Source organism: Protomyctophum parallelum (genome assembly GCF_964188405.1).
Source record: "Protomyctophum parallelum genome assembly, chromosome: 6".
Classification (NCBI taxonomy): Eukaryota; Metazoa; Chordata; class Actinopteri; order Myctophiformes; family Myctophidae; genus Protomyctophum; species Protomyctophum parallelum.
In genome coordinates this window covers 48376539-48399655 of record NC_139701.1, presented here as the reverse complement: position 1 = coordinate 48399655, position 23117 = coordinate 48376539, and the positions used below count along the sequence as shown (strand labels likewise).

The 23117-nt window shown below is 47.3% G+C and overlaps 1 protein-coding gene across 1 annotated transcript; it reads left to right on the top strand.

The window, feature by feature from the left end:
* Window positions 1-5258: 5258 nt before the first annotated feature.
* On the top strand, window positions 5259-12014 carry LOC310860061 (kelch domain-containing protein 3-like; the record flags this gene model as incomplete). Its single annotated transcript, XM_083766823.1, has 3 exons — window positions 5259-5576; window positions 7565-7754; window positions 11086-12014. The coding sequence occupies 3 exons, from the start codon at window positions 5259-5261 to the stop codon at window positions 12012-12014; spliced, it is 1437 nt and encodes a 478-aa protein (XP_083622949.1).
* Window positions 12015-23117: the final 11103 nt, after the last annotated feature.

Sequence of the window (23117 nt, the reverse complement as noted above, 5' to 3'; positions counted from 1 at the left end):
AGGGGAAACAATCAATATGTCCACATATGTTTCATAGGATGTGCTGTTGCATGATGGGAGATCGTGTCATCCTCTTTGGAGGAACCAAAACACCTGATGACCTGTATGTCTTAGGCCCAATCCCAATCCACTCCCTTGCTGACTCAATGAGCCCTCACTGACTTAGCTGCGCGTTCATGTGAAGTCTGCGAGGGCTTGAGGGATGTCCCATTTGAAATCGGTAAGTCAGTGAGGGCTCAGCCCCGCCCCTTTATGTGCCCTTTGCCAAAGTCAGCGTCGATGCTGACTTTAGGCTGACTTTGGCAAATCAATTACCCACAGTTCATAGCGTTACCAGTGGAATGAGGGGGATCCTCCGAACGTCAATCATTTAGGTATGCAAATTAGTTATGTATCACGATTAGAATGTCAACAAACACAATAGTGCTTTCTCACTGTTCTCAAAAGGAGACGGAATGGAAGGATATAGGCTATATATTTAATTACAATAATAATATTAAGGGAAACATGATGAGAAATGACTAATGAGCAAAGTAAAATAATATGGAAATGAAAATTTGAAAATGTATAATGCATATTATTATATGAATATTAAAATTCATATCACACAGGAAAGTGTATTTATTAAACTAATAATAAAACGATCATCTTAAATACTACAATAGACATGACATGTATAAATAGGCCAAGCATGTAGGTAGGCACTGGCTGTGAATGAGGACAGTTTGTATAAAGTGATGCAAAGTGTCATGAATGGCGGACTCATCTTCAAAGTGCTGTCCCATTTCTTTCACAACAATTTGGAGCCCTTGCAGCCTCTCACCCTCAAGCACTTACAGCTGACGTCATTAAAGTCAACGAGGGTCCAGGGCTCAGGGCTTGAGGGAGGCATTTGGGATTGGGCCTTAGACTTCAGTCCGAGCCTCAAGACATTATGTAAGCTAGAGGTTATTCAGTACGGCCTGGAGCAGTCTGGACTCCCACACAACATCAGGTGGGAACTGGCAGCCATGACTATAGCAAACAGCTGCTGATTGAACAAGCAAACAAATAATACTATAAAATGAAGAATAAAAAGTATAAATAACAGCGACACGTGGAACCAATAAAAGAAGGAAATTAAAACAGCAAGCAGTACAAAGATTACAGTGTAGGTTTTCCCATTTCTTTTTTTTACTATGTCACTTCAGGGATACATTTCATGACCTTCCAGTAAACCAGGGGTTTTCAACCGACTTTGACCCAGGGACCACCACTGTGACTAAGAGCAACCTGGGGACCACCACTGTGACTAAGAGCAACCTGGGGACCACCACTGTGACTAAGAGCATCCTGGGGACCACCACTGTGACTAAGAGCAACCTGGGGACCACCACTGTGACTAAGAGCATCCTGGGGACCACCATTGTGACTAAGAGCAACCTGGGGACCACCACTGTGACTAAGAGCAACCTGGGGACCACCACTGTGACTAAGAGCAACCTGGGGACCACCACTGTGACTAAGAGCAACCTGGGGACCACCACTGTGACTAAGAGCAACCTGTGGACCACCACTGTGACTAAGAGCAACCTGGGGACCACCACTGTGATTAAGAGCAACCTGGGGACCACCATTGTGATTAAGAGCAACCTGGGGACCACCATTGTGATTAAGAGCAACCTGGGGACCACCACTATTGTGTCGGGTGGGGCCTACCACCCGTCCCCCATCTCGCGGTACTGTCCCGTGTCCCGCAAATCAAAGATTAGGGGAAATGAATTGAGCATGTGATACCATGATCACAATAATCTGATTCCATCATGTTCGAGGCCTTTTGGAGAGAAATGACTGCAGACTCTCAGAGTGTCTGTATTCAGCTGTGATGCTCGTTATATACATCAAGGCAATGATGTTTCTGCACTGCACACGCCAGGGTTGTTTTCGTCGACTAAAACCAAGACGAAAAATGTTCGTCGACTACCTTTTTTCACTGACGAAAACGACGCGCTGTGGGCTTGTAGATCGTCTATTTTCAGCAAGTGAAAAAACTGTCATTTTGACGGCATCAAGGCCGTAAAATACATTTTGTTCGACTAAATCAATTGTTTAGTCGACTAAAATCTTATGATATTTAGTTGACTAAAACTAGACTAATACTAAAACCAGGTGACAAAAATTTGACTAAAACTAAATGAAAGCTATGCAAGAGACTAAGACTAAAACTAAAAAAAATAATTTAAAAAATAAAACCCACACTGCACAGTGCACTGCCAAACAGGCCTACATCTGGCTCTGGTCCAATCGGTTGTTGGGCTACATTTCATTGATTGTATGAAACACTTTGTGATTCATAAATTAATAACTTTTAAACTGAATATGAGCCAATGTCAATAATTCGGGGGAATCTTTTGGACTGGTGCAACCACTCAGATAGACAGCTATGTGTGTCCCTGGGTCTGTCCCTGTGTCCCTGGGTCTGTCTGTCCGAGCACGAAAATAGCGTTATAGCGTTTGTTCACCACCAAGTTCTGATGCTTCTTTTGTACAGTTCTACTGAATGCGTGTGACGATGACGATGGCATTATTAGCCTGATGTCAGTGCTAAACATCTCCGATATGCCCATATATGGAGCTCTAGGTGAAAGCCTTCGTAGCAGCCACCCCCATGTAACCAAGACTCTCACTTCCATTCATAGAATCGGATCTGGGAGAGCTGCTCGTTGGATATTTAGTCTCCACACATATCCGACTAGGACATTGGGCTATATGACATCTGGAAGTCACTAATGTTGCTCTGGAGAGGGAAGTCTGGAGCTCTCTGGTGGAGCTGTTGCCCCCCGCAACCCGACTACGGATAAGCGGTTGAAGATGGATGGATGGATGAATGGTGATTGAAAGAAGACTTAGAGACCTGGTGCAATGGCTATTTTTCTGAAACGGAAGGCTGTGTATTCCTGAACCGGGCAGGCGGGTGTTGATTTGTTTCCATGCATGTGACAAAAACAGCCAATAAAACACTATTAGGCCCAATTCACTAAGCTTATCGATACCGGGTACTCGATAAGCCCAAAGCTTATTGATACCGGGTACTGGATAAGCCCAAAGCTTATCGATACCGGGTACTCGATAAGCCCAAAGCTTATCGATACCGGGTACTGGATAAGCCCAAAGCTTATCGATACCGGGTACTCGATAAGCCCAAAGCTTATCGATACCGGGTACTCGATACGCCCAAAGCTTATTGATACCGGGTACTCGATAAGCCCAAAGCTTATCGATACCGGGTACTCGATACGCCCAAAGCTTATTGATACCGGGTACTCAATAAGTTTGTTATCGAGATCTAGACATCTCGCTCCACTGCAGCATGACATAATCACGCCATGACATCACAACTGTGTAATTGCTCTTTATAAAGACTTGTCCGACACACTAAACATCAGTTAGAGACTTGCAACGAGGAACTCACTGCCTTCATCATAAAAAGTTCATCTGTAAACTAGTTGTCAACACTCATTGACGGTGGAGCTGCTGTGTGAAATGTTTCACTGGACGATACATCTGGAAGGAGAACATAGGAAGGACCAGGCTGCTGTGGTGGTCGGACACGAGATCTACTGCTTTGGAGGAGACGGATGCCAGAGGGGAAGAGATCACATTGTAGTACACGTCTTAAATACAGTATCTTTATGTTGGAGGAAATTGACCCCAGAGACATATGGAACAGGAGAACGTCACCTTGAGGTTCCCTCCAGGCGTGAGGGCCACACAGCTGTGCTGATTGAAGACACTGTCTACCTCTGGGGAGGGTATTCTTACTGCAATGTGCTTTATGCATTTGATGTTGACGCCCACACATGGTTCAAACCACAGGTTTCTGGAACCGTTCCAGAGGAGAGGAATTGCCACTCAGCCTGTGTTTTGGGGAAGGTCATGTATATTCATGGAGGATACACCGAGACTGGACTCACTAATGACATGTACAAGTTGGACACCACCACAATGGTCTGGACTTTAATTAACACCAGAGGAACTCCACCTCCTGCTACAGCATGCCACTCTGCTACCATCATCGGGACAAAGATGATTGTATTTCGAGGCTATGACAACACCATCAGTGTGTTTGACACAGAGACAAACCTCTGGCTGGACACACCTTCTGCACAGCTTCGTCCAGAAGGACGCTTTGATCATTCAGCCTTTACCTACAATGGAGAGCTGTACATATGTGGTGGCTGGAACGGTAACAAGTACTTAAATGATCTGTGGAAATTCAGTCCAGAGACCTTCTCCTGGAAGAAGGTTGAGCCCAAGGGGAAACGTCCACGTAGGTTGAATAGGATGTGCTGTTGCATGATGGGAGATTGTGTCATTCTCTTTGGAGTAAACACACCTGGTGACCTGCATGTCTTAGACTTCAGTCCTAGCCTCAAGACATTATGTAAGCTAGAGGTTATTCAGTACGGTCTGGAGCAGTCTGGACTCCCACACAACATCAGGTGGGAACTGGCTGCCATGACTATAGCAACAAATGCTGATTGAACAAGTAAACAAATAATACTATAAAATGAAGTATAAAAAGTATAAATAACAGCGACACGTGGAACCAATAAAAGAAGGAAATTAAAACAACAAGCAGTACAAAGATTACAGTGTAGGTTTTCCCTTTTCTTTTTTTGACTATGTCACTTCAGGGATACATTTCATGACCTTCCAGTAAACCAGGGGTTTTCAACAGATTTTGACCCAGGGACCACCACTGTGACTAAGAGCAACCTGGGGACCACCACTGTGACTAAGAGCAACCTGGGGACCACCACTGTGACTAAGAGCAACCTGGGGACCACCACTGTGACTACGAGCAACCTGGGGACCACCACTGTGACTAAGAGCAACCTGGGGACCACCACTGTGACTAAGAGCAACCTGGGGACCACCACTGTGACTAAGAGCAACCTGGGGACCACCATTGTGACTAAGAGCAACCTGGGGACCACCACTGTGACTAAGAGCAACCTGGGGACCACCATTGTGACTAAGAGCAACCTGGGGACCACCATTGTGATTAAGAGCAACCTGGGGACCACCACTGTGACTAAGAGCAACCTGGGGACCACCACTGTGACTAAGAGCAACCTGGGGACCACCACTGTGACTAAGAACAACCTGGGGACCACCACTGTGACTAAGAACAACCTGGGGACCACCACTGTGACTAAGAGCAACTTGGGGATAACAACAACAACTTAGAGCTTAACGCTCTAAAGACAGTGGAAATGGTGGTGGACTTCAGGAGGAACGCAGCCCCTCCCATCACCCAGCTGACCCCAGTAGAGTCATGTCGGTTCCTGGGCATGATTCTCTCTCGGGACCTGAAGTGGGAACTAAACATCATGGCCCTCCTGAAGAAGGCCCAGAAGAGGCTGAACTTCCTCAGGCAGCTGAGGAAGTTCAGACTTTCAAGGACCATGATGGCTCCGTTTTACACAGCCATCATTGAGTCCATTCTCACTCACTCCATCATCACCTGGTTCCCCGCTGCAGCTGCAAAACATCTCGCCAAGCTGCAACGGCTGATACGCTCTGCAGAGAGGGTGATTGGCCGTCCTCTGCCCTCCCTCAAGTCCCTTCACGACTCTAGGGCGCTGAAGAGAGGAAGGAAAATCATGGCCGACCCCTCTCACCCTGGCCACGGCCTCCTCACCCTGCTCCCCTCTGGGAGACCCCTCCCACCCTGGCCACGGCCTCCTCACCCTGCTCCCCTCTGGGAGACCCCTCCCACCCTGGCCACGGCCTCCTCACCCTGCTCCCCTCTGGGAGACGGTTGCGGCTGCTGAAGGCTACAAAAGTCCGCCACAGACTGAGCTTTTTACCCCTCAGCCGCCAGGCTGCTAAATGAAACTGGTTTCCCTCCCACCCCTGCCCCCTATAGGGAGTGTCACCGGACATGTTTTGCACTATTCCATAAACTCTGCACTTTATATTTATACTTCCTGCACGGTGTTGTATTTGTGTTGTTGTTGTTTTTTCGATATATGTGAAAAAAGGAAAAGAAATGCACACATGTCAAATATCAAAGCAAATTCCTATGTGTTTTACACAATGGCTAATAAAGGTATCTGAATCTGAATCTGAATCTGAACAGTGCACTGCCAAACAGGCCTACATCTGGCTCTGGTCCAATCGGTTGTTGGGCTACATTTCATTGATTGTATGAAACACTTTGTGATTCATAAATTAATAACTTTTAAACTGAATATGAGCCAATGTCGATAATTCGGGGGAATCTTTTGGACTGGTGCAACCACTCCTATAGACAGCTATGTGTGTCCCTGGGTCTGTCCCTGTGTCCCTGGGTCTGTCTGTCCGAGCACGAAAATAGCGTTATAGCGTTTGTCCACCACCAAGTTCTGATGCTTCTTTTGTACAGTTCTACTGAATGCGTGGACACCACTGCAGGGTTCTGACCTATAGGCAACCAGCACAAGAGCTTTGAGCTATTTTATATATTCCATGCTTTTACACAGCAGGATTTGACCAATAGGATACCACTGACCAATAGGATACCATTGACCAATAGGATACCATTGACCAATAGGACTTATCTATCCTAGTGAGTAATGTTGTGCTGGGCGGAGCGTCTGAGAGGACCAGAGACAGCCAATCAAAGAGCTGTGACAGTGAGACACTGTGTGTACTGCTTTGGAGGTCACTGTTGTGGCGACAAGAAGAAGATTTATGTGAACGTCTTCAACACAAAGTCTTTGAGCTGGAGGGAGTTGACCCCAGAGCCCCGTGGAACAGGAGAACGCCACCATGAGGTTCCCTCCAGGCGCTATGGCCACACAGCTGTGCTGATTGAAGACACTGTCTACCTCTGGGGAGGTTATCCTTACGACAATGTTCTTTATGCATTTGATGCCAGCGGTTTTGTACCGATTTTCGTAAGGTTAACAATATTACGCAGGCTGACAGCTATCCGCTCCCGAGGATGCTGGATTGTGTGGATCGAGTGGGATCTGCTAAATTTGTAACTAAATTAGATTTGCTAAAGGGTTATTGGCAAGTGGCTTTGACACCCCGGGCATCAGAGATCAGTGCATTCGTGACACCGGACGGTTTGTATCAATATACAGTGATGCCATTTGGCTTAAGAAATGCGCCAGCGACATTTCAAAGATTAATGAATTCGGTATTAAGAGGCGTGGACAACTGCAAGACTTATTTGGACGATGTTGTAGCTTACAATGATACTTGGCTTGAGCATATACACACTTTGGGACAGATCTTTAAGCGGTTAGGAGAAGCTAACCTGACATTGAATTTGTCAAAATGTGAATTTGGTTGTGCGACCGTAACGTATCTTGGGAAACAGGTTGGTCAGGGCCAGGTGCGTGCTATTAATGCAAAAATCCAAGCTATTCTCGAGTATCCTGTGCCAAGGACTAGGCGTGAGCTCCGCCGGTTTTTGGGCATGGCGGGTTATTATCGGGGGTTTTGCAAAAATTTTGCTGCCGTCACTGCGCCGCTGACTACGCTGACAAGCATCAAAAGGGTGTTTATCTGGTCGCCTGCCTGTCAGTTAGCGTTTGAATCGTGCAAGGCTCTCCTCTGCAGCACTCCAGTCCTTGCTGCGCCCGACTTCACCAAGCCGTTCAAGTTGGAGGTGGATGCCAGCGCGTGTGGGGCCGGTGCTGTTCTACTCCAGGAGGATCTACAGACTATCGATCATCCCATCTGCTACTATTCAAAGAAATTTAATTCGGCGCAGGGTAACTATAGTACCGTTGAGAAGGAAGCTCTTGCCCTGTTACTTGCATTACAATTTTTCGAGGTATATGTCGGCTCAAGCCCATTACCTATTGTTGTATATACTGACCATAATCCCCTTGTGTTCCTAAGGCAAATGCAAAATTCAAATCAAAGATTGATGAGATGGTCATTGATGCTGCAGGACTTTGAAGTGGAAATTCGTCACAAGAAGGGGATGGATAATGTCCTCGCGGATGCCCTCTCCCGGGTTTAAGGTGCTCTCTTCCTTGAGAAGAAGTTATTTGGGGATATAACTTCTTTTCGGGAAGGGGGGTGTCACGACTATGAACCACTCAGCCTGTGTTTTGGGGAAGGTCATGTATATTCATGGAGGATCAACACAGAGTGAATTGACTAATGACATCTACAAGTTGGACACCACCACAATGGTCTGGACTTTAATTAACACCAGAGGAACTCCACCTCCTGCTACAGCATGTCACTCTGCTACCATCATCGGGACAAAGATGATTGTATTTTGAGGCTATGACAACACCATCAGTGTGTTTGACACAGAGACCAACCTCTGGCTGGACACACCTTCTGCACAGCTTCGTCCAGAAGGACGCTTTGATCATTCAGCCTTTACCTACAATGGAGAGCTGTACATATGTGGTGGCTGGAACGGTAACAAGTACTTAAATGATCTGTGGAAATTCAGTCCAGAGACCTTCTCCTGGAAGAAGGTTGAGCCCAAGGGGAAACGTCCACGTAGGTTGAATAGGATGTGCTGTTGCATGGTGGGAGATTGTGTCATTCTCTTTGGAGTAAACACACCTGGTGACCTGCATGTCTTAGACTTCAGTCCGAGCCTCAAGACATTATGTAAGCTAGCAGTTATTCAGTACGGTCTGGAGCAGTTTGAACTCCCACACAACATCAGGTGGGAACTGGCTGCCATGACTATAGCAACAAATGCTGATTGAACAAGCAAACAAATAATACTATAAAATGATGTATAAAAAGTATAAATAACAGCGACACGTGGAACCAATAAAAGAAGGAAATTAAAACAGCAAGCAGTACAAAGATTACAGTGTAGGTTTTCCCTTTTCTTTATTTCACTATGTCACTTCAGGGATACATTTCATGACCTTCCAGTAAACCAGGGGTTTTCAACCGATTTTGACCCAGGGACCACCACTGTGACTAAGAGCAACCTGGGGACCACCACTGTGACTAAGAGCAACCTGGGGACCACCACTGTGACTAAGAGCAACCTGGGGACCACCACTGTGACTAAGACCAACCTGGGGACCACCACTGTGACTAAGAGCAACCCAGGGACCACCACTGTGACTAAGAGCAACCTGGGGACCACCACTGTGACTAAGAGCAACCCAGGGACCACCACTGTGACTAAGAGCAACCCAGGGACCACCACTGTGACTAAGAGCAACCTGGGGACCACCATTGTGACTAAGAGCAACCTAGGGACCACCACTGTGACTAAGAGCAACCTGGGGACCACCACTGTGACTAAGAGCAACCTGGGGACCACCACTGTGACTAAGAGCAACCTGGGGACCACCATTGTGACGAAGAGCAACCTGGGGACCACCACTGTGACTAAGAGCCACCTGGGGACCACCATTGTGACTAAGAGCAACCTGGGGACCACCACTGTGACTAAGAGCAACCTGGGGACCACCACTGTGACTAAGAGCAACCTGGGGACCACCATTGTGACTAAGAGCAACCTGGGGACCACCACTGTGACTAAGAGCAACCTGGGGACCACCACTGTGACTAAGAGCAACCTGGGGACCACCACTGTGACTAAGAGCAACCTGGGGACCACCACTGTGACTAAGAGCAACCTGGGGACCACCACTGTGACTAAGAGCAACCTGGGGACCACCACTATTGTGTCGGGTGGGGCCGACCACCCGTCCCCCATCTTGCGGTACTGTCCCCAAATAGCACTACTGTCCCGCGTCCCGCAAATCAAAGATTAGGGGAAATGAATTGAGCATGTGATACCATGATCACAATAATCTGATTCCATCTTATTCGAGGCCTTTTGGAGAGAAATGACTGCAGACTCTCAGAGTGTCTGTATTCCGCTGTGATGCTCGTTATATACATCAAGGCAATGATGTTTCTGCACTGCACAGTGCCAGGGTTGTTTTCGTCGACTAAAACCAAGACGAAAAATGTTCGTCGACTACCTTTTTTCACTGACGAAAACGACGCGCTGTGGGCTTGTAGATCGTCTATTTTCAGCAAGTGAAAAAACTGTCATTTTGACGGCATCAAGGCCGTAAAATACATTTTGTTCGACTAAATAAATTGTTTAGTCGACTAAAATCTTATGATATTTAGTCGACTAAAACTAGACTAACACTAAAACCAGGTGACAAAAATTTGACTAAAACTACTCAGCTGAATGCGTGTGACGATGACGATGGCACTATTAGCCTGATGTCAGTGCTAAACATCTCCGATATGCCCATATATGGAGCTCTAGGTGAAAGCCTTCGTAGCAGCCACCCCCATGTAACCAAGACTCTCACTTCCATTCATAGAATCGGATCTAGGAGAGCTGCTCGTTGTTTATTTAGTCTCCACACATATCCGACTAGGACGTTGGGCTCTATGACATCTGACACGTTGGGCTCTATGACATCTGACACGTTGGGCTCTATGACATCTGACACGTTGGGCTCTATGACATCTGACAAGTTGGGCTCTATGACATCTGACACGTTGGGCTCTATGACATCTGACACGTTGGGCTCTATGACATCTGACACGTTGGGCTCTATGACATCTGACACGTTGGGCTCTATGACATCTGACACGTTGGGCTCTATGACATCTGACACGTTGGGCTCTATGACATCTGACATGTCTAGAACGACAATCCCTACATTTGTTCCGGGCTGACTTATTAGTGCCGACGTCAGATCGATGTGGTAGAATCCATATACGGACAGATCTGATTGGCTCAGTCATTGTGACAAAGCATAGTGGGGTAATATATAGCAGGGCTCTGCTGAATGTTCTGAGCAGAAGGTTAAGCATCCTGGTTTAACTTCTAATGGGACACCACTGCAGGGTTCTGACCTATAGGCAACCAGCACAAGAGCTTTGAGCTATTTTATATATTCCATGCTTTTACACAGCAGGATTTGACCAATAGGATACCACTGACCAATAGGATACCATTGACCAATAGGACTTATCTATCTAAGTGAGTAATGTTGTGCTGGGCGGAGCGTCTGAGAGGACCAGAGACAGCCATTCAAAGAGCTGTGACAGTGAGACACTGTGTGTACTCCTTTGGAGGCGACTGTTGGTACGACGAGAAGAAGATTGATGTGAACGTCTTCAACACAAAGTCTTTGATCTGGAGGGAGTTGACCCCAGAGACCCGTGGAACAGGAGAACGCCACCATGAGGTTCCCTCCAGGCGTGAGGGCTACACAGCTGTGCTGATTGAAGACACTGTCTACCTCTGGGGAGGTTCTCCTTACAGTAATGTTCTTTATGCATTTGATGTCGACGCCCACACATGGTTCAAACCACAGGTTTCTGGGACCGTTCCAGAGGGGAGGAGGAACCACTCAGCCTGTGTTTTGGGGAAGTACATGTTTATTCATGGAGGATCAACCCAGAGTGCATACACTAATGACATCTACAAGTTGGACACCACCACAATGGTCTGGACTTTAATCAACACCAGAGGAACTCCATCTCCTGCTTTATCAGGTCACTCTGCTACCGTTATCGGGACAAAGATGTTTGTATTTGGAGGCTGTAGTCAGTACTATCAGTACTACAACACCATCAGAGTGTTTGACACAGAGACCAACCACTGGCTGGACACACCTTCGACACAGCTTCTTCCAGAAAGACGCTCGGATCATTCAGCCTTTACCTACAATGGAGAGCTGTACATATGTGGTGGTCGCTGCGGTAACCAGGACTTAAATGATCTGTGGAAATTCAGTCCAGAGACCTTCTCCTGGAAGAAGGTTGAGCCCAAGGGGAAACCCCCACGTAGGTTGAATAGGATGTGCTGTTGCATGGTGGGAGATCGTGTCATCCTCTTTGGAGTATACACACCTGATGACCTGTATGTCTTAGACTTCAGTCCTAGCCTCAAGACATTATGTAAGCTAGCAGTTATTCAGTACGGTCTGGAGCAGTCTGGACTCCGACACAACATCAGGTGGGAACTGGCTGCCATGACTATAGCAACAAATGCTGATTGAACAAGCAAACAAATAATACTTGTGGAGTGTGTCAGGTCTCGCCACAGTGGGAGGGGCGCGTCTCTATGGCAACCAGACAAGCGCCGTCGCGGCACGCCCACGGCCAAGTCATAGATGCCGTCTATTATCCCAGAGCAGTCCTAAAGCAGCTGCGCCTAATTCCAGCCGCCGCCCGTATTAGCAATTAACCGCAGCCGCAACCTGTCAGCCGTGCCCTTTATAAACGACCCTCACATCTAGCAGTATCACTCGCTGCTACACACCAAGACACACAGGCAGCATATGCCGTCCACATATGCCGTCCACGGCGTTGGATGGTAAGTCCTCACTGCTCACCCTTATGATCCAGACATATGACCTAAACACATTGTTTGATCGCTTGTACCACCACTCAATGTACGCTTGTATTCTCACCTCATCAGGCTTGTAGGAGTGGGGCTGAAAGCGCACACGGGAGTGTGTGCCCCCCATAGACAAGTGTCACTTGGAAAGCCGTGCATACCTGGCTGGAGACCCTCCTGACTCGGTCTGGCGACGAGTAACAGAAGACGGGACCCTCGTATCCACCGGCAGACCACCGCACGTTAAGGTCACAGTAAGACAAGCGTTCTTTCAATATCACACGTTGACTAAGAAGAGGCACTGGCCGACACTTGAGAAGCTAAGGATAATAAGAAGAACTGTGAATGAAGAGCACCTTGTTGATGCTATCTGAAGAGCACCTTGTTGACGTTAACTGAAGAAAAGACGTATAGTTACCTGTGTCACACTAGCGCTGAAGAATGTGAACGAAGAGGATCTTGTAGATGTTTATCCAAGGCTGTACCTTCTAGTTAAAGTGTCACTTTACCCCTGTGAACGAAGACAGGTTGTTTGTGTTTAGTTTGACCCCTAAAAGACTTTAAGTTGGCGAGAGCCCTACCGTCCTCCGGTGAAAGAAGACCGAGAGTGTGATTAGAAATGTAGTGCTGTTTTCTGTTAACACACTGCCTGCCTGTAACGTACAGCTATGGCAACCCCAGCATATAGAGAGAAATCAGAGTATAAATGCTTGTATACCTACCCGTCGGCCGAGCCTAAGGGGCCCTAGGTTACATACTCACCCGGACCCGAACCAAGTACTTTTACTCTGATTACTCACCTTCATTGTATCCGAGTACTTCTACTCTAAAGTACTCTTCTGAGCCCTGAGGATAGAGAAACTTACCTAGCACCTTACCAACCTCCGGGGGAGCCTCCTGGCGCCCTCTGGACCCTGAGAAAGGAAAAGAAGAAGAGGAAAGTTATAGAGACGTCTAGTTGGTACATTGCCTAGACTGGAGTCTCAGGCCCCAACCCCTGTACTTACCTTGTGCTCTGACCGTTGCTAACCACCCCTCTCATCCTCTGCAGTGTTGTAACCCTCATAGAAGACCGGACCTCAAGAAAGAATGTTGACTGTTGAATTCTGATGTACAAATTTGACTTTTGTTTGAACTGAACTGAAATAAATCCAGGGGCGCCACCGTGCGTCTAACCCCTGACACTGCCCTCTGAGTCCTGTTTCCCACCCGACCTCCCACATACTATAAAATGAAGAATAAAAAGTATAAATAACAGCGACACGTGGAACCAATAAAAGAAGGAAATTGCCTGATTACAGTGTAGGTTTTCCCTTTTATTTTTTTGACTATGTCACTTCAGGGATACATATGACCTTCCAGTAAACCAGGGGTTTTCAACTGATTTTGACCCAGGGACCACCACTGTGACTAAGAGCATCCTGGGGACCACCACTGTGACTAAGAGCATCCTGGGGACCACCACTGTGACTAAGAGCATCCTGGGGACCACCACTGTGACTAAGAGCAACCTGGGGACCACCACTGTGACTAAGAGCAACCTGGGGACCACCACTGTGACTAAGAGCAACCTGGGGACCACCACTGTGACTAAGAGCAACCTGGGGACCACCACTGTGACTAAGAGCATCCTGGGGACCACCACTGTGACTAAGAGCAACCTGGGGACCACCACTGTGACTAAGAGCAACCTGGGGACCACCACTGTGACTAAGAGCAACCTGGGGACCACTATTGTGATTAAGAGCAACCTGGGGACCACCACTATTGTGTCGGGTGGGGCCGACCACCCGTCCCCCATCTCGCGGTACTGTCCCCAAATAGCACTACTGTCCCGTGTCCCGCAAATCAAAGATTAGGGGAAATGAATTGAGCATGTGATACCATAATCACAATAATCTGATTCCATCATGTTCGAGGCCTTTTGGAGAGAAATGACTGCAGACTCTCAGAGTGTCTGTATTCAGCTGTGATGCTCGTTATATACATCAAGGCAATGATGTTTCTGCACTGCACACGCCAGGGTTGTTTTCGTCGACTAAAACCAAGACGGAAAATGTTCGTCGACTACCTTTTTTCACTGACGAAAACGACGAAAAACTGTCATTTTGACGGCATCAAGGCCGTAAAATACATTTTGTTTGACTAAATCAATTGTTTAGTCGACTAAAATCTTATGATATTTAGTTGACTAAAACTAGACTAACACTAAAACCAGGTGACAAAAATGTGACTAAAACTAAATGAAAGCTATATGCAAGAGACTAAGACTAAAACTAAAAAAATAAAATTTAAAAATAAAACCCACACTGCACAGTGCACTGCCAAACAGGCCTACATCTGGCTCTGGTCCAATCGGTTGTTGGGCTACATTTAATTGATTGTATGAAACACTTTGTGATTCATAAATTAATAACTTTTAAACTGAATATGAGCCAATGTCAATAATTCGGGGGAATCTTTTGGACTGGTGCAACCACTCCTATAGACAGCTATGTGTGTCCCTGGGTCTGTCCCTGTGTCCCTGGGTCTGTCTGTCCGAGCACGAAAATAGCGTTATAGCGTTTGTTCACCACCAAGTTCTGATGCTTCTTTTGTACAGTTCTACTGAATGCGTGTGACGATGACGATGGCATTATTAGCCTGATGTCAGTGCTAAACATCTCCGATATGCCCATATATGGAGCTCTAGGTGAAAGCCTTCGTAGCAGCCACCCCCATGTAACCAAGACTCTCACTTCCATTCATAGAATCTGATCTGGGAGAGCTGCTCGTTGGATATTTAGTCTCCACACATATCCGACTAGGACATTGGGCTATATGACATCTGGAAGTCACTAATGTTGCTCTGGAGAGGGAAGTCTGGAGCTCTCTGGTGGAGCTGTTGCCCCCCGCAACCCGACTACGGATAAGCGGTTGAAGATGGATGGATGGATGGATGGTGATTGAAAGAAGACTTAGAGACCTGGTGCAATGGCTATTTTTCTGAAACGGAAGGCTGTGTATTCCTGAACCGGGCAGGCGGGTGTTGATTTGTTTCTATGCATGTGACAAAAACAGCCAATAAAACACTATTAGGCCCAATTCACTAAGCTTATCGATACCGGGTACTCGATAAGCCCAAAGCTTATTGATACCGGGTACTGGATAAGCCCAAAGCTTATCGATACCGGGTACTCGATAAGCCCAAAGCTTATCGATACCGGGTACTCGATACGCCCAAGGCTTATTGATACCGGGTACTCGATAAGCCCAAAGCTTATCGATACCGGGTACTCGATAAGCTTGTTATCGAGATCTAGACATCTCGCTCCACTGCAGCATGACGTAATCACGCCATGACATCACAACCGTGTAATTGCTCTTTATAAAGACTTGTCCGACACACTAAACATCAGTTAGAGACTGCAACGAGGAACTCACTGCCTTCATCATAAAAAGTTCATCTGTAAACTATAGTTGTCAACACTCATTGACGGTGGAGCTGCTGTGTGAAATGTTTCAATGGACGATACAGCTGGAAGGAGAACATAGGAAGGACCAGGCTGCTGTGGTGGTCGGACACGAGATCTACTGCTTTTGGAGGGGAAGAGATCCCATTGAAGTACACGTCTTAAATACAGTATCTTTGTGTTGGAGGACATTGACCCCAGAGACATATGGAACAGGAGAACGTCACCATGAGGTTCCCTCCAGGCGCTACGGCTACACAGCTGTGCTGATTGAAGACACTGTCTACCTCTGGGGAGGGTATCCTTACTGCAATGTTCTTTATGCATTTGATGTTGACGCCCACACATGGTTCAAACCACAGGTTTCTGGAACCGTTCCAGAGGAGAGGATTTACCACTCAGCCTGTGTTTTGGGGAAGGTCATGTATATTCATGGAGGATCAACCCAGAGTGAATTGACTAATGACATGTACAAGTTGGACACCACCACAATGGTCTGGACTTTAATTAACATCAGAGGAACTCCACCTCCTGGTACAGAATGTCACTCTGCTACCATTATCGGGACAAAGATGTTTGTATTTGGAGGCTGGTGGGGTCAGTTCCACCACACCATCAGAGTGTTTGACACAGAGACCAACCACTGGCTGGACACACCTTCTGCACAGCTTCGTCCAGAAGGACGCTTTCAACATTCAGCCTTTACCTACAATGGAGAGCTGTACATATGTGGTGGTCGCATAGTTAACCAGGACTTTAATGAGGTGTGGACATTCAGTCCAGAGACCTTCTCCTGGAAGAAGGTTGAGCCCAAGGGGAAACACCCACGTAGGTTGAATAGGATGTGCTGTTGCATGATGGGAGATCGTGTCATCCTCTTTGGAGGAAACACACCTGGTGACCTGCATGTCTTAGACTTCAGTCCTAGCCTCAAGACATTATGTAAGCTAGAGGTTATTCAGTATGGCCTGGAGCAGTCTGGACTCCCACACAACATCAGGTGGGAACTGGCAGCCATGACTAGCAACAGCTGCTGATTGAACAAGCAAACAAATAAGGGACTGATCGTTATTTATCCACCAGGGGGGGGGGGTGGTGCAGATGTGATTTCATTTTTTTTTCCTCACCCCCCCCCCCCCCCCCCCCCAGCCTCCAAATATTTTTCCGGGACCCCCCCCTCAGGGACTGGAAGAATATATATGACCCCCCCCCCCCCCAAACACAATAGACTATATTTATTTTATATTCACACCAACAGTATAGCAGCATAAAGTAAACGCTGATCGTTTATTAGGCGGCGGCCGTCTGGGGTTCATTTGGTTCCATATCCGTCATTACATTATGGTCAACACTCAACACTGATGATATGCCATTGCATTCTTCCAACTAAAGATTTAAATATAGCATATGCAGACCTACAAGCTCAAAACAACATGCTGATGACGCGACACAAATTTGTGAGCTTAGATTGGCTATTTTTTAGGTGAGCCTCGTGCGTAAAGTCATTCTATAGCCAAGCTGCCAAGGCAGTGGGCACCCCTCGCCTCTGTGCCCAAGCCCAGGATGATGAAAATGAATGAATGCTAAATAAATATGTCACTCAGTCGCATACCATAATACTACAGTGTCATACTCCACAGAGAAAAGCACAATTTTCGCAACACCAACGTTCAACTGCCTGCTCGGCTCATTTAGCCAGCCAGGCACCACCGAATAGTGTAACTCTTTCTTTAATCTATTACAACCACATACGCAGACAAAAGTAGGCTACATGGCACCGCGGACAAAACACAAGTAGTCTACTGTGACGCACACACCAACAATCCACCATTGCAATGTGAGTGCGCAAAGATGCACATGACAGCTGCTACGCTAGACCTAGAATGCCTGTGATCATTTAATTATACTTCGTAATGTACTGTACATACTGTATGTAACAACAAGAGCCGTTCTAGGGCTAGACAGCTGCATGCTTTTAGACCAGCCCTACCGTCAAACTGCCTAAACTGACCATGGAGAAGTTCACTGGAGATGTGAGTCAATGGCAAAGCTTTTGGAGTCAATTTGAGACAGCAATAGACAAAAACACGAGTCTCAGTAAGTCTGATAAATTCACATATTTAAAGTGAGTATTCTTAAGTGGCAGAGCGGCTATGTAGTCGCGGGATTGGCTTTATCAGACCAGAATTATGACAATGCCATTAAAATGCTAGGCAGGCTGCATGTCGCGCGTAATTGTAGAACGCAGGGCATTCACTCTGAAGAGTGCGGGCGCAGACACCACAAAACAGTTTGCAATCAAACAGCCAGTCAATATACAGCGCATGATAGACGCGCCGACCACGGCAACGACAGACAGGCTGACCACAGTGTTGCAGATGCAGTTAGTAGTGTAGTAAGCAACTCTGACAATAGTATTACTGTCTGCAGACAGCTACCATTAAGGATAGATGCACCAACGCAAAGCCAAGTAGCCAGGTGCCTATTAGATGGGGGTAGCACCCGCAGTTTCATTAAAGAGGATATTTCCAGAGCTGGGTTTCACCGAGACACCTCACACCACCGCAACCTCAACAGCGGTGCTGTCAACCTGCTGCTCCTCGCCTTCCTCCTCTCTGACCGACAACACTAGCTCTTGGCTCTTGCTGCTGGCCCGCAATTCAAACATTGCGGTTCATAGCTTGAAACATTTTTCACTTTTTCTACTGGAAATGTTATGAACGCAGAATCAATCTGTCCCGCGCTGTTTTGAAGTGGCTACAAGTCAGACGGGGCAAACTACATCAGCGGCCGGGGGAGGGACCTTTGGTGGTAGAACAGATCTACAAGCTAACAACGTAAAGCCAAAATAAAAATAAACATATCCCCCCCTCAGGCTCAAAAAATAGTTTAATGACCCCCCCCTTTTTTGCACCATACCAACCTTTGATAAATAACGATCAGTCCCTAATACTATAAAATGAAGAATAAAAAGTGTAAATAACAGCGACACGTGGAACCAATAAAAGAAGGAAATTAAAACAGCAAGCAGTACAAAGATTACAGTGTAGGTTTTCCCTTTTCTTTTTTTTGACTATGTCACTTCAGGGATACATTTCATGACCTTCCAGTAAACCAGGGGTTTTCAACTGATTTTGACCCAGGGACCACCACTGTGACTAAGAGCAACCTGGGGACCACCACTGTGACTAAGAGCAACCTGGGGACCACCACTGTGACTAAGAGCAACCTGGGGACCACCACTGTGACTAAGAGCAACCTGGGGACCACCACTGTGACTAAGAGCAACCTGGGGACCACCACTGTGACTAAGAGCAACCTGGGGACCACCACTGTGACTAAGAGCATCCTGGGGACCACCACTGTGACTAAGAGCATCCTGGGGACCACCACTGTGACTAAGAGCAACCTGGGGACCACCACTGTGACTAAGAGCAACCTGGGGACCACCACTGTGACTAAGAGCAACCTGGGGACCACCACTGTGACTAAGAGCATCCTGGGGACCACCACTGTGACTAAGAGCAACCTGGGGACCACCACTGTGACTAAGAGCATCCTGGGGACCACCACTGTGACTAAGAGCATCCTGGGGACCACCATTGTGACTAAGAGCAACCTGGGGACCACCACTGTGACTAAGAGCAACCTGGGGACCACCATTGTGACTAAGAGCAACTTGGGGACCACCACTGTGACTAAGAGCAACCTGGGGACCACCACTGTGACTAAGAGCAACTTGGGGACCACCACTGTGACTAAGAGCAACCTGGGGACCACCACTGTGACTAAGAGCAACTTGGGGACCACCACTGTGACTAAGAGCAACTTGGGGACCACCACTGTGACTAAGAGCAACCTGGGGACCACCACTGTGACTAAGAGCATCCTGGGGACCACCACTGTGACTAAGAGCAACCTGGGGACCACCACTGTGACTAAGAGCAACCTGGGGACCACCACTGTGACTAAGAGCAACCTGGGGACCACCATTGTGACTAAGAGCAACCTGGGGACCACCATTGTGACTAAGAGCAACCTGGGGACCACCATTGTGACTAAGAGCAACCTGGGGACCACCACTGTGACTAAGAGCAACCTGGGGACCACCATTGTGACTAAGAGCAACCTGGGGACCACCACTGTGACTAAGAGCAACCTGGGGACCACCACTGTGACTAAGAGCAACCTGGGGACCACCACTGTGACTAAGAGCAACCTGGGGACCACCACTATTGTGTCGGGTGGGGCCGACCACCCGTCCCCCATCTCGCGGTACTGTCCCCAAATAGCACTACTGTCCCGCGTCCCGCAAATCAAAGATTAGGGGAAATTAATTGAGCATGTGATACCATGATCACAATAATCTGATTCCATCTTATTCGAGGCCTTTTGGAGAGAAATGACTGCAGACTCTCAGAGTGTCTGTATTCAGCTGTGATGCTCGTTATATACATCAAGGCAATGATGTTTCTGCACTGCACAGTGCCAGGGTTGTTTTCGTCGACTAAAACCAAGACGAAAAATGTTCGTCGACTACCTTTATTCACTGACGAAAACGACGCGCTGTGGGCTTGTAGATCGTCTATTTTCAGCAAGTGAAAAAACTGTCATTTTGACGGCATCAAGGCCGTAAAATACATTTTGTTCGACTAAATCAATTGTTTAGTCGACTAAAATCTTATGATATTTACTCGACTAAAACTAGACTAATACTAAAACCAGGTGACTAAAATTTGACTAAAACTACTCAGCTGAATGCGTGTGACGATGACGATGGCACTATTAGCCTGATGTCAGTGCTAAACATCTCCGATATGCCCATATATGGAGCTCTAGGTGAAAGCCTTCGTAGCAGCCACCCCCATGTAACCAAGACTCTCACTTCCATTCATAGAATCGGATCTGGGAGAGCTGCTCGTTGGTTATTTAGTCTCCACACATATCCGACTAGGACGTTGGGCTCTATGACATCTGACACGGGCTCTATGACATCTGACACGTTGGGCTCTATGACATCTGACACGTTGGGCTCTATGACATCTGACACGTTGGGTTCTATGACATCTGACATGTCTAGAACGACAATCCCTACATTTGTTCCAGGCTGACTTATTAGTGCCGACGTCAGATCGATGTGGTAGAATCCATATACGGACAGATCTGATTGGCTCAGTCATTGTGACAAAGCATAGTGGGGTAATATATAGCAGGGCTCTGCTGAAGGTTCTGAGCAGAAGGTTAAGCATCCTGGTTTAACTTCTAATGGGACACCACTGCAGGGTTCTGACCTATAGGCAACCAGCACAAGAGCTTTGAGATATTTTATATATTCCATGCTTTTACACAGCAGGATTTGACCAATAGGATACCACTGACCAATAGGATACCATTGACCAATAGGATACCATTGACCAATAGGATACCACTGACCAATAGGACTTATCTATCCTAGTGAGTAATGTTGAGCTGTGCGGAGCGTCTGAGAGGACCAGAGACAGCCAATCAAAGAGCTGTGACAGTGAGACACTGTGTGTACTGCTTTGGAGGAGACTGTTGTGACGACGAGAAGAAGATTGATGTGAACGTCTTCAACACAAAGTCTTTGATCTGGAGGGAGTTGACCCCAGAGACCCGTGGAACAGGAGAACGCCACCATGAGGTTCCCTCCAGGTGTGAGGGCCACACAGCTGTGCTGATTGAAGACACTGTCTACCTCTGGGGAGGGGATAGTTACTGCAATGTTCTTTATGCATTTGATGTCGACGCCCACAGATGGATCAAACCACAGGTTTCCGGGACCGTTCCAGAGGGGAGGTGGTACCACTCAGCCTGTGTTTTGGGGAAGGTCATGTTTATTCATGGAGGATCAACCCAGAGTGCATACACTAATGACATGTACAAGTTGGACACCACCACAATGGTCTGGTCTTTAATCGACACCAGAGGAACTCCACCTCCTGCTTCATTAGGTCACTCTGCTACCATCATCGGGACAAAGATGTTTGTATTTGGAGGCTGGAGGTGGTGGGGTCAGGACTACAACACCATCAGAGTGTTTGACACAGAGACCAACCACTGGCTGGACACACCTTCTGCACAGCTTCTTCCAGAAGGACGCTCGGATCATTCAGCCTTTACCTACAATGGAGAGCTGTACATATGTGGTGGTCGCTGCGGTAACCAGGACTTAAATGATCTGTGGAAATTCAGTCCAGAGACCTTCTCCTGGAAGAAGGTTGAGCCCAAGGGGAAACGTCCACGTAGGTTGAATAGGATGTGCTTCTCCTGGAAGAAGGTTGAGCCCAAGGGGAAACGTCCACGTAGGTTGAATAGGATGTGCTGTTGCATGGTGGGAGATCGTGTCATTCTCTTTGGAGAAAACACACCTGGTGAACTGCATGTCTTAGACTTCAGTCCTAGCCTCAAGACATTATGTAAGCTAGAGGTTATTCAGTACGGTCTGGAGCAGTTTGAACTCCCACACAACATCAGGTGGGAACTGGCAGCCATGACTATAGCAACAAATGCTGATTGAACAAGCAAACAAATAATACTATAAAATGAAGTATAAAAAGTATAAATAACAGCGACACGTGGAACCAATAAAAGAAGGAAATTAAAACAACAAGCAGTACAAAGATTACAGTGTAGGTTTTCCCTTTTCTTTTTTTGACTATGTCACTTCAGGGATACATTTCATGACCTTCCAGTAAACCAGGGGTTTTCAACAGATTTTGACCCAGGGACCACCACTGTGACTAAGAGCAACCTGGGGACCACCACTGTGACTAAGAGCAACCTGGGGACCACCACTGTGACTAAGAGCAACCTGGGGACCACCACTGTGACTACGAGCAACCTGGGGACCACCACTGTGACTAAGAGCAACCTGGGGACCACCACTGTGACTAAGAGCAACCTGGGGACCACCACTGTGACTAAGAGCAACCTGGGGACCACCATTGTGACTAAGAGCAACCTGGGGACCACCACTGTGACTAAGAGCAACCCAGGGACCACCACTGTGACTAAGAGCAACCTGGGGACCACCATTGTGACTAAGAGCAACCTGGGGACCACCATTGTGATTAAGAGCAACCTGGGGACCACCACTGTGACTAAGAGCAACCTGGGGACCACCACTGTGACTAAGAGCAACCTGGGGACCACCACTGTGACTAAGAGCAACCTGGGGACCACCACTGTGACTAAGAACAACCTGGGGACCACCACTGTGACTAAGAACAACCTGGGGACCACCACTGTGACTAAGAGCAACCTGGGGACCACCACTGTGACTAAGAGCA